This window comes from Drosophila miranda, chromosome XR (genome assembly GCF_003369915.1).
Source record: "Drosophila miranda strain MSH22 chromosome XR, D.miranda_PacBio2.1, whole genome shotgun sequence".
NCBI classification, from domain to species: Eukaryota; Metazoa; Arthropoda; class Insecta; order Diptera; family Drosophilidae; genus Drosophila; species Drosophila miranda.
Genome location: NC_046674.1, coordinates 45,685,330 through 45,696,934, shown reverse-complemented (window position 1 = coordinate 45,696,934; position 11,605 = coordinate 45,685,330). Strand labels below are relative to the sequence as shown.

Below are 11,605 nucleotides of genomic sequence, written 5' to 3'. Positions count from 1 at the left end.
TTGGTGGGACTCCCAGCAGTGGTTTAGGCACCACAGGCCTAGGACCTGTGGTGGCAATATTCAGAGGTCCGGAACTTCTGATCACTGGTGGGATCGGAATAGACGGGACAGCTAGCGAGCTTGGGGACACCACGGACACGGACGCTGCAGACGTACTTGGCTGCACGTTCTCCGAAGCGATGAATTCGGCTACCGGATCTGCATCGCCAGCAGCTGTCGTTGCTCTAGGAGTGGCAAACGAGATCAACTGCTGCACACTTGGAGTGGTCGGAGTCAGTTTTTCGGCGGCGAACGGCTGAGTGACGGTTGGCACTTGCAGATTCCGCAAAGTGACCCTTTTACGCCTCGGAGACTCATTCAGCAGTTGCAGACTGCCAAATTGAGACTCCATGGCTAGGAGCCGATCGTACTGCTTTTTAAAGCCAACGGTCAGCTCCTTAAAGCCCTTCCGCGTCTGCCTTATAGAGAGCTACTGAACAGAAAGTTACGAGAGCGAGAGAGAAAGAACACTTATTGAAGTTGAGGTGATAGCAAGAGAGTGATAAAACAACAAAAGCTACAAGACGAGAGACGAGAGCTGTAATGCAATGTAATGCGTACTCACGGAAACAACACAAACACGTCAAGCCGACGCCGAAAAATTAGAAGTTAAATAAATAATGTTTAAACACAAATCAAAAGGCATGCACTCGCAGAATAGAATAGATTTCCGGATTGTAGGCTGGTTAGAAAGTTAAAGTCTATTTATGAAAACACTGGTTGTTTATGCAAAACAAAGGGAAAATATGCGGAGCGCAAAACAAAAACGCGTCTGATCTACGAAAGAGAACGAACGAATTTGTAAAGCCATAACTGATCATGAAATCCACTCCGATAATGATGTCTTCTACGATATGAGCAATGATATTATATTATATAAGCGTCTCTTCACCTGTAGCCGTTCGCAGACATATCCCATTGAGAGGCTCCACATTTCCTTTACCTATACCTCTATTGATTATAGAATGAGATGCGCCTGTGTCCAAAGATAGTAACAAGTCGGTTTCATCCAAGATGCCTCTGATAGTAAGGTTCTTCGAGTTTCGCTCCAACTGGGAAACGAGAATTGTGGGGCAGTTCGAAGTACGTGTCAACCCTTGCCCCTCTGTGTCGACTCGTTCTAGTTAAAAAAATCTGAATCGGGGGTCTCCAGTCACAACTTTATGATATGCCCTTGATCCTGTGATAATTTCCTCTCCAGAGACCAGGATCTCGGTCTCTTTTGTCTATCGCGACATTTTCTCGCCATATGACCCGTTTGGTTGCAAATGAAGCATCTGCCGCTAAATATTCCTTGTCCTTGTGTTCTTGTCGGTCGGTTACCATTATTCAGCTCCCTTTGTACAGTATGCACTTTTGGTGATGGACGGCATATCAATAGCGATGTTCCACAGGACAATGCGTGACTGACCGCTTCCTCGTATGTTTTTCTCTGCATCAGAACCGTAGTGCGACGTGTGTCTAAATCTTTGATACCGCCTATAAAACCGTTTTCCAGAAATTCGGTTGGGGTATCATTGTCAGCCAGGCGTGAGAGTCGCTCTAAGTCTGTCGCGACCTCTTGAAGCGACTCTCCGTAACGTTGTACCCTGCCCTTCAGTTCCAAGCGATGAACTTCCCGCATTTGGTCACCTCCATATCGACGCTCCAAGGCACTCTTAACAGCCTCGTAATTAAATTTATCTGCGTCGGGAATCGATTGTAGCACCTCAGCAGAAAGACCCTTCAAGGAAAGCACCAAAACGGCCGCGCGGTCAGCTTCCGTCCAATTATTCCTCGACTCTGACTTTTCGAATTTAGTCATGAAACGCAAAATGTTGTTGTGGCATCAAAAATAGGTGTAGAGAACTTCGGTTTGGCTGCTGTCATGTTGTTGACATGAACACCCAATTCCAATTGACAGAATCGGTCCTCGAGCCGATCTTCGAGACGATTTTCCACTTGCCGAATTCCTTCATTAAGACGTGTGATCTCCTCATCCAGACGCTGAACTGCTTCTGAGTTTTCCTGGAGTTTATTGTCAACGCTGGCCCATTTCTCCCACATCTGCTTTGTCATAGCTTATAATTTCTGTGAGCTTCACCTTGATCCTTCACTTGATCCCTCGTTTCCATTATCTGCAGCATAATCTGTTGTTGCTGGTCACCATGGCCCTCCATCTGCAGCATCATCTGTTGCAACATCGCCATCATTTGATCATTGTCTGCCACCGGCTGCTTCTCCACAACTGTCGACCTGGAGCATTGCTCATCCAAGAACTCATAATCCTCGAAATTGAGGCCTGCTCTCTCCATTGCAGATTTTAGCCGTAGCTGAAGTTCGGCTTTTAAGCCGCTTGTCGGTAAACCCCGCTCAGCTAATTCCTTCATCAATTGTTCTGCTTTTAGCTCTCCTTATTTAACCATTCTCAAAATTGACACTTCTGACACTAGTAGTTACGTGTATACAGTTCGTATTTTCAAGGTTGAGAATATGAAAACAGAGAGTATTCTAACTATGCAGAGATTTTTTAGCCAAGACTGACTATTTTCAATATAACATGGCAACAATAGTCAGTCTACTAAATCTCAATTCGTTACAATATAAATAAATTAAAACATATGCTAAGTAGGTATTCTTGCATACATTTTCTGACCGATTTGTTTTTACAGTTTAAGGCTGCTCCCACGAATTTTTCCGTTTTATTTATACTTTTTCCATATTCACTGGTATAGAACGAATAACACTATATTTTTGATATAATGAATAAACCTTGCACTCGGAAACGGTGTTTCTTGCCTCGTGTTCCGCACGTGACGACTGTTGCCTATTGGCTAGTATTGTGAATAATAATAACACATTTTCGAACGATAAGCTGAAAAAACACGTCTGGTTGATACGGTAGCTGATATTCAACTAGTTTATTTATTTGTTTAGTTAGCATACGTACACTGCCGATCAATAAAATAGACTCAATGAATTTTTTATAGGAAATTTCATTTTAAAAATCAAGATACGAATGAATTTGGAAAATATATATTTTTTAAATTTTCAAGATTCCATTCTTTAATGAAAAAAATAAAAAATTGGAGTTATTATTCAAAAGGTTTTTTATCGATCAATGGAATACACTCAAGTGCTTAAAATTAATATAAATGAAAAAGTTTTTCAGAATCTTAATGTTAAATTGTATTTTTATAATAAAGTCTGATATGATATGATAAAGTCTGTTTAATAATGGGTGTAGCCACCCTCATTAGAAATGACTTCGAAAATTCGTTTTGGCATTGAATTATTCAGGGACTCCAAATAGTCCAGGGATACACAAAGTCACAAAGTGTTTCATCTTTTGCTATAAAGACATTATCATACAACTATAAAGGACTAACTCGTAACCAAAACTAATAGATGTCATAGACAAACGCCTAGTAACTTATTTTTTCACCTATAATATCAATCTTTGAAAAAAATGGCGGATAGCGATGATGATAGTGTAGCGTCCTTTAAGACGGCTAAGGAGATCAGCCCGTCGCGTGGGAAAACAATTTTTCCTCTAATGAGCCACGAGTTGAGCTCGCTAGAAAGGAAGCTTAATCGAATCGTTTACATACAGCAGGCAGACGCGGCTTATCACAAAGCACTTAACGATATGCGAGATCAGTTGAGCATATCAGTGATTGCGGAGCCTAGTTTATATGGACGCCACAGACCCGTAGCGGTGCTAGTGGTGGCCACGGCCAATCAGACATATGTGTTCGATATCCAGGCACTGGGCGCCTTTTTTCCCGAGTTGAAAAAGCTGCTGGAGGCTAAATATCCGAGAAAAGTGGTGCACTATAGTCTTCGTATTACCGATCAGCTGTTCTATAAGTACCAAATTAAACTGACTGGATTGAGCGACACATTTGTGGCTCTGTGCGTAGCCCGGCAAGATAAAAGTGCCTGCTCATTGCCAGAAGCGATTTCGTCAGTGCTTAATATTCCTCTAAGGGAACTGCTCTGCGACGAGGTCACCGGGGTAAGTGAGTCTCGCCAACTTTTCACAGCACGCCCGTTGAGCGGGGACCAGTTTCGTTTTCTGGCCAGGATGGCCATACTGCAGCACCAAATGCACGACCGGCTGACCTTTGGCCACATTTGTGCAGGGATGCAACGCATGTCTGCTACATTTAGTCAAAGCTTCTGCCGTTACCGAAATGGGTACGATGTGGCACCTTATATGGGTCCCAAAAGTCGATTTGGCTTCCAATACATCGATGCGTACTACAATTCAGCCGTAGGCTCTCTGCCGGTGGCCTATGAAAGTGATCATGCAGAAATATAAGCAATTAATCAAATTTTCATTGAAGAAATAGAATCCCTGAACTGAAAAAGAGAAAGAAGAGACCTGAATTTCAGCATTAAAATAGTAAATAGTAAAATAGTTATCATACCTTCCGAACATAGATCTAATTTGATTTATTGATCTAATTTGACCGTTGAATGAAATCATTAATACAATACCACTGCCATAGGCAGCTACGAATATTTCGCTTCATGCGTTTTTGATGGCATGGTTCAATGATGCAAAATCTTCAAATCATCCGGATTCATACTTTACGCGAAAGCCATCCCCATACGTTCTCTATTATATTCAGATCAGGAGAGTAAGGTAGCCACTCCATTAATGCAAAATTTTGGTCTTTACCACTCTAGCAGTATGGATTGGGGCATTGTCTTGCTGAAAAGTCCAATGTAATGTCTTTAAAATATTGGAAAAGTAGGGAAATGACATTTGGAGTAGCTCTTTGTAACGAATGGCATTCATCTTACACGAGACAAACTGGATTTCAAATGTGCCGTAATAAGAGATGGCACCCCACACCATTATACCCTCCTCACGACTATGTCGACGGGTCAAATGATGTTCTTTCTTTCTTAAATCATGAAAGTAATAATTAAACCCATCTGGTCCATCCAAATTAAATCTTTTTTCATCAGAAAGAACGGTTCGGTACCATTCGGTTTTCCATGTCATATGATCCCGAGCAAAAAGAGAGCGAGCTTTTTTACGAACGTCAGTAAGTGGTAGTTTTTTTTTGTATTTTTAAAGTATTTTATCTTTTTTCTCCGTTGTTAGAGCTTTACCACGATCCGTTCTATATTAAAATAATTGAAAAGTTCAAGAGGTATTTAAATGCAACTTTTACCGTGTACAGCTTAAAGCCTTTGAGTCTATTCTAATGATCGCCTAAAAAGCTAATTTTTCGGCATTGGCTAAGCAAAATGGAAATAAATCATAACTGTAAAATTTATACAGTTCACTCTCATTCCTCTATTGTGTCAACTGTACTGCTCTAACAAACACAACAAAACTTTCGTCGAATGCTTAACTCACATATGAGAGAATCAAATTGTATAACCAAAAATGCATTCAGTCTATTCTATTGATCGGCAGTGACATCACTGTAGAGGGCTACTTTTGCAAATATTCATACTTAAATACTAAAATCTCGATTTCCCGATTTTATATTAAGTTTAAAACCAATCCTGGAACTAAATTTCATGATATGTCAAAATTTCAGCTCAATCGGTGGAGAACTTTTGGACTTTGGAAATGAGTTGCAAACCAACAACATTTTTATATGTATAACACTATGCAACACATTTCCGCTGTGAACCAAAAATTCTTTTCTTAAAGATTTGGGGCTTTAAAAATTGTTAGTGAATTTTTTTTAATAGATTTGGTTTTTTTTATAATTGTTTAAAATTTTATTTAACAAAAAAATTTTTTTTTCTGTCTTTGTGCTTCTTTTTTTACATAACTAAAGTATCTTACGCCTGGTTTTTCTGGTCTGATGAGCTCGTGAGGTGGCTCAAAGGGGGCCTAGCTGAGGCCACCGGACGGGTCGCAGGTTGCGGATAGCGAACGACCTACCTATATACAGGTCATATAGGTAGGTCAGCTGCGAATAATCGGACATCCCTAGGGAGAGTACCGAAAATAAGCAGCCCCGGACAGCCAGCGGGTGTTCGCGAAGTAGCAACACTGACGATGCGCTTGTGGTGCCGCCTCGTATAAGTAGCTCACACACTCCCCTATCCCTACACACTACCTACCCACATCCCAACCCCCCACATTCAGCTCACACCGGGCCGGACTAAGAGTGTTATTCGACCCGTGCCGAGAGTCAGCCTGGCTGGGGGCCCGGTATATAAAACTAGCCCAGTCGTTAACGGAGAGCTCAGGGACTTGGCAGCCCCCTGTTCTAAGTATGCCTTATCCGGGCAACGTGGATCTCTGCCCGGACGGACCGTACCCCTTCTCTGCAGCTCGTGGGAAAAAGAATGGAAGAATTTAAAAACAAACAAAATGAGTCTGGCACTCCCCAAATGCCAACAGGGAGCAATCCCAAACAGGGGAAGGCAGCGGCCCAAAGGCCTGGCCCGACCCGCAAATCAGCAGGGAAAACCTGCGCGGCGGAAGATGCTAGGGAGAGCCCAAAGGGGTCCCATCCCGGTGTCGGGGTGGGTGGTGAATTGGCTCCCAAAATCGATACCTTGGCAGAGTGGCTATGCAATCCTGCGGCTGCTCTGCCTGCTGGTAAAGTGGCGGGTGATGAGTCACCATCTACTAGTGTCCAAGCCAAATCTTTTACATATGCCGATAGAAGGAGTGCTGGCAATATACTCCGTCGGCAGAACGCAAGCCAGATGTCCAGCCCGACGGACAAATGGATAAAGAAGGTTGAGTGGGCCTCGAAGGTGCTGCCGAACTTTGGCAAGGAAGCACCGAAGAAGGAAGCCCCTCAGCCAAAAAGGCAGCGCTCACAAGAGACTCCGGGGCCGACACCGAAGCGCTCCAGAGTGCTGCCTAACACATCATTCGCGCAGATTGCCAGAGAAAGGACGCTGATTGGCGTCCTGGACAAAGGCAGCGCGGACTCCCGGATACCTAGAAACCAGTGGAAGTGGGTGGAAGCGGCACTGGCCGACCGCTGCTTCGAGCTGCTGGAAAAGCAGCCTGGACCCCCCCCCGTCTGCAAAGACATGGGCTGGTACCAGGGCTGCATAAAAATCGTAGCCTGTGAAGACGAGCGCTCCGTACAGCTGTACAAAGCAGCGGTAGCGCAAGTCGGGGAAGTCTACCCAGGGGCGAAGCTCGTCGCTGTAGACTGGAGCGAAGTGCCCAGTAGACCAAGGGCGAGAGTCTGGGTGCCCGCCTCCATGAAGGAGCCGGAGCGCATCCTAAAAATGTTGCAAAGATGCAACCCCCACCTCCCAACAGCAGATTGGAAGGTGGTCAAAGTTGAGACGACACAGGGCCCCACAAACCAGGCGGTGGTCGTCCTCAACAAAGAGTCGCTGGCCCCGATTGAGGCTGCCAAAGGCGAGCTCAATTTTGGGTTCAGCTCTGTGACCGTAAAGGTCTACAAGTCGGATGCGGCGGCCGAGGCACGTCCTGTCGACAAGCCAGTTGAGCAGGACGCTGCCTCGGAGATCGAAGCACCCGACGATCACACAGAGATAGACCCAGAGGGCTACTCCACCGATGGCACGCTGAGATGCGACTTCGAGGCGATGTGTTGCCACGAGGAAGTCGAGGATGATCCGGATGCCGACATTACAGTGGTGGAGAACACTAAGGATGTCCTTGAGGCTCCTTCAGATCAATCTCCACCACTGTAAGGCAGCATCCGCTGCTCTTATACTCCGCCTCGAAGAGAGCGGAGCAGACGTAGCCCTGATCCAGGAACCTTGGATAGTGGGAGACAAGGTTTGGGGACTAGGGTCGAAGGAGTACAAGATAATTGTAGCTCAACATGAAGGTAAAACCCGCACCTGCATTCTCGCCAGAAAGCACCTTAATATCTTTCTGCTCCATAACTATAGCGATAGCGACAACACGGCGGCAAGCCTAGAGCTGAAAGGGACACATCTAAGGCTGATGTCGTCCTACATGGCCCATGAGGGAAACGATCCTCCCAACGACCTGGTTCGCAAACTAGCCAGCGACAGCGAGAGGTCGGACATAGACCTATTAATAGGTTGCGATGCCAACGCTCACCACACTCAATGGGGGAGCTCGAACACAAATGTAAGGGGTGAGTCACTTTTCAGCTTCATCCTCAACTCAAATCTATTTATTTGTAATCGGGGCAACGACCCCACTTTTATAATTAAAAATCGACAGGAGGTTATTGACATCACCCTAGTGTCTTCCAACCTGTTAGACATAGTCAAGAGTTGGCAAGTCCTTGATGACCACTCTTTCTCTGACCACAGATACATCGAGACCACACTATCCCTCGAGTGTCCGAAACCTAAGGACTATATTAATCCCAGGAAAGCCAACTGGGAAAAATATAGCTCAGCCCTGGAGGACTTACTCCCCTCCAAAGCACCATCATGCCCTGACACAAAAGACGACCTAGATCGCCTAGTGAACAGGTTCACAGAGGCATGCAACAAAGCCTTCGCGGCAGCGTGCCCCTCTAGCAAACCTAGGGGGAAAAAGAAACCCCCCTGGTGGTCAAAACAAATAGACATCCTACGTAAAAGCTGCAGGACCCTCTTCAACAGGGCCAAAAGCGCGAACGAGGAGAGCCACTGGGCAGACTACAAAATCAGTCTGTCACTATATAAAAAGGAAACAAGGAAAGCAAAAAGGGCCTCTTGGCAAAAATTTTGCTCGGAAATTGAGGAAACGTCAGAGGCCGCAAGGCTTCGCAAGATTCTCTCAAAAACGAACCCCTCGGTAGGGTATCTTAAAAGGAATGACGGCACGTGGACTAACTCCAGTGAGGAGTCCCTGCAGATTCTACTAGACACACATTTTCCAGGGTGCACAACCATCGAGACGGCACATCTTCCAGGAGAGGGACCGGTAACCTCGATGGATCACATCCTCACAAAAGGTAACATAAGCTGGGCAATAAACAGCTTCAACCCGTTCAAATCGCCAGGCCCAGACCAGGTAATCCCGGCCCAACTTCAGAAGGCCGGGGATACGGCCATCAACTGGCTACAAGGTATCTTCAGGAAGATACTGGCTGTGGGTACAATCCCGCGAACATGGCTTAAGGCAAAGATAGTCTTCATTCCCAAAGCTGGGAAAGCCTCGCACTCAGCTGCAAAAGACTTTAGACCAATCAGCCTATCGTCCTTCCTTCTCAAAACCTTTGAGAGACTCGTCGGGCTGCAACTGAGGACAACTATACACCCTCAGTTGCTGTCAGGCGCACAGCATGCCTACCGGAAAGGAAAATCCACGGAAACGGCTCTTCATGAAGTGATCTCAGCGGTAGAGAAATCTCTGCATCACAAAGAGTACTCACTCATAGCCTTTCTCGATATTGAGGGAGCTTTCAACAACGTTGTACCGGGCGCCATTACAGAAGCCCTGACTGACCTGGGGGTGGACCGTCACTTGGTGATGCTCATTGATCAATTGCTCACATGCAGGACGGTGACATCATCGATGGGATCGTCCGCCCAGTCAAGGTATGTCAACAGAGGCACCCCGCAAGGTGGTGTCCTGTCTCCTCTTCTGTGGAACATAGCAGTCAACAAGATTCTATGTGACCTGGAAGGGGGGGGCTGCAATGTCGTGGCCTATGCGGACGACGTTGCGATTATCTTCTCGGGGAAATACCCCCAAACACTGTGCGACTTAATGTCCACAAAGCTAGCGCAACTGTCGGATTGGACAGAATCGCGCGGTCTGGGAGTAAATCCCTCAAAAACGGAACTCGTACTATTCACAAATAAATACAAGGTCCCGCCCCTCAACCCTCCAATACTACAAGGATGCAGGCTCTCCTTTAGCGACAGTGCCAGTTACTTAGGGTTGGTAATTGACAAGAAGCTTAGCTGGAACCTGAATGTCAAAGACAGAGTGAAGAAGGCAATGACTGCACTCTACACATGCAAAAAAGCTATTGGGCTAAGATGGGGAATGATCCCAAGCATAGTCCAATGGATATATCAAGCTATAGTTAGACCAATACTACTCTACGGAGTTACGGTGTGGTGGCCGGCCCTATCAAAAAGGGCGATCACCAAGCAACTGGGCAAAGTCCAGCGGACTGCCGCCCTATGCATCAGCGGAGCTCTTCGCACCACCCCAAATGATGCGCTAAATGCCATCCTATGCCTACAGAGCCTTGACCTCGCAGGAAAGGAACGGGCAGAAGCAGCAGCAATACGTCTAAGAGACTCAGATCAATGGGTGACACAGTGCATAGGTCACTCAGCCATATTAAATAATAGCAGTACCGTCCCCTCAAAAACAGACTACCAAGTTCCAAGAGAGTACACAGACACTCCCTTCGACACAATCATCCCTCACAGAGACGAATGGCTCGAGGGACTCCCAGGCCCAGATGGGGCCATAAACATCTTCACAGATGGATCAAAGCTGGACGACAGAGTCGGAGGGGGAATCTACTCTGAACAGCTAAGCATAAGGCATTCCTTCAGACTCCCAGATCATTGCAGTGTCTTTCAAGCGGAAGTCATAGCAATCAGGGAGGCTCTAGACTGCCTACAAGCGGCTGCCGTCACGGCAACCAAGCTAAACATTTATAGCGACAGCCAGGCTGCGATCAAATCGCTTAGCGCGATTTCCTCGAACTCGGCCACCGTGGCAGACTGCCGCAAATCTCTGCACGAGATGGCTCAGCAATTTGCTATTAGCCTGATTTGGGTCCCGGGCCACCGGGACATCGAGGGCAACTGTATAGCGGACGAGCTGGCCAGATCTGGCACTACAATCCCCCTTCTCCAAGACAAGGAGGATATCTGTATGCCAATGGCCACCTGTAAGCTCATTATAAGGGAGCAATACAAGCGACTAAACAACGATATGTGGCAAACAGTGCCACGATGTCGCACAACTCGGCAAACATGGCCGACCATGGACATGAAGCGCACCTTCGAGCTCCTCAAGTTAAGCAGGAAAAGGTGCAGCGTGGTCACACGTTCCCTCACGGGACACTGGCTAATAGGCACCCACGCTAACAGGCTGGGGGCCCCACATAACGATTTTTGTCGCAGCTGTAGAGACGAGGAAGAGGAGAAGACAGTGGAACATCTGTTCTGCTCCTGCCCAGCTCTCAGCAGAAGAAGGCTACAGCACCTGGGCTCAGCCTTTCTACACGACATCTCAGAGATGTCCAAACTATGTCCCAGGAGGATAGCGAACTATGAGTAATAAAAAAAATATATTTTTTCCATACAAATAAAAAATAACATTCATTTATACTCTTAATTTTTTCAAAATTAATTTTTATGATTTAATAACATTCAATTGATACATAGCTTGTCTTTCAAAGACGAATATTAAGGATCATACTATTTTCTTTTATATCCATTTTTATACCCGATACTCAAAATGAGTAGAGGGGTATATTAGATTCGTGGTGAAAGTGGATGTGTGTAACGTCCGGAAGGAAGCGTTTCCGACCCCATAAAGTATATATATTCTTGATCAGCATCAATAGTCAAATCGATGGAGCCATGTCTATCTGTCCGTCCGTCTGTCCGTCACTATGAGCGACTAGTGCTCAGAGACTATAAGAGCTAGAGCAACGATAGACTTCTGTAA

General features: G+C 45.9%; 1 protein-coding gene across 1 annotated transcript; it reads left to right on the top strand.

The window, feature by feature from the left end:
- The first annotated feature begins 3,487 nt into the window (after positions 1–3,487).
- Positions 3,488–4,342, top strand: LOC117186105 (protein Exd1 homolog). The gene has a single exon (XM_033386200.1). It carries the CDS (start codon positions 3,488–3,490, stop codon positions 4,340–4,342), a length of 855 nt encoding a protein of 284 aa, XP_033242091.1.
- The last annotated feature ends 7,263 nt before the right edge of the window (positions 4,343–11,605 follow it).

Coding starts and splice junctions, on each gene's coding strand:
- LOC117186105 (XM_033386200.1), top strand. CDS start 3,488: ATGGCGGATAGCGATGATGATAGTGTAGCGTCCTTTAAGACGGCTAAG.